The sequence below is a fragment of the Silene latifolia genome, chromosome 10 (assembly GCF_048544455.1).
Source record: "Silene latifolia isolate original U9 population chromosome 10, ASM4854445v1, whole genome shotgun sequence".
In the NCBI taxonomy this organism is placed as follows: Eukaryota; Viridiplantae; Streptophyta; class Magnoliopsida; order Caryophyllales; family Caryophyllaceae; genus Silene; species Silene latifolia.
In genome coordinates, this window is record NC_133535.1 from 52,950,632 (window position 1) to 52,951,697 (window position 1,066).

General features: G+C 30.8%; 1 protein-coding gene across 1 annotated transcript; it reads right to left on the reverse strand.

Annotated features, from left to right (window-relative positions):
- Positions 1 to 417: 417 nt before the first annotated feature.
- LOC141607588 (uncharacterized) lies at positions 418 to 864 on the reverse strand. The gene has a single exon (XM_074426939.1). The coding sequence runs from the start codon at positions 862 to 864 to the stop codon at positions 418 to 420; it is 447 nt and encodes a 148-aa protein (XP_074283040.1).
- Between the last annotated feature and the right edge of the window lie 202 nt (positions 865 to 1,066).

The following is a 1,066-nucleotide window of genomic DNA, read 5'->3' on the forward strand; positions in this document are numbered from 1 at the left end:
ATATTTTATTATTGCTCTTTAAACACTTTTATTCATAATAAAAAGAAATAATTCCCAATAAGTCATAAAAATTCGAAAATTTCAAAATCATAATTTTGTATATTCTGGAAAATTCCCAACATTCATAAATTTAATAAAAAATTTCCCATAAAATATATTCAACTTATTTCACAAATAAATCGTATAATACATAATTTTAAACTTTTAATTCCAAATTAAACATAAAATTATGTAAAAATCAAAATCAAATTTTTGAATATCCTATTTAAATATCTATAACCTGTAAATGACAAATTTTCAAGCCCAAAAATTGAATTTATAATTATGACTATTTATTTTTTTTGGTGAAATGTGAGAGGTATATATATATATATCAAAAAAAGAAGGAGTTTAGGCAATACAAAGAATCAAAACCAGTTACATCAGGCCAATGCCCTTAAGCCAATCTAGCTCTAGGATAGTTAAATGTTGTTTGCCTTTACGATGGATTCTCATCTTCATCTCTTCAACAATGTTTGATGCAACTTGCTGTGGCCTTAGGAGAACACCCTCATTCCTGCATTTGTTTCTATGATGCCAAACGTGATAAACAGCTCCCACAATCAGTCCTGCTCTTACCCCCCTCTGCATCTTAGTGCCAATACCCTGCATACACCAGTCCAGTGCATTGCAGACTGGTAGTTTTAGACCAGTTTTCTGTTGCAAATGCTGAACTATCCTGGTACTGTAATCACATCCAAAAAACAGGTGAGCCAAATCTTCTGATGCTTGTCCACATAGCCAACAACTATCATCAATATCCACCCCATACCTAATCAGCTTATCTTTAGTTTTGAAAGCTCCATGAGCTAGGAGCCAACCCATGATCTGATGTTTAGGAATCACCCATTCATTCCATATTACCCCTTCCACATTTTAATTATGACTATTTAAAGTTGCTATTTATTAAGTTTACAATATAAAAATCAATAATCATCCAAATCAAACTAAATTTGACATGTAACTTTAGATCTGATGTTCATATCATATACACAACATTGGGAAAAATTTTCATGCCATAAAATTC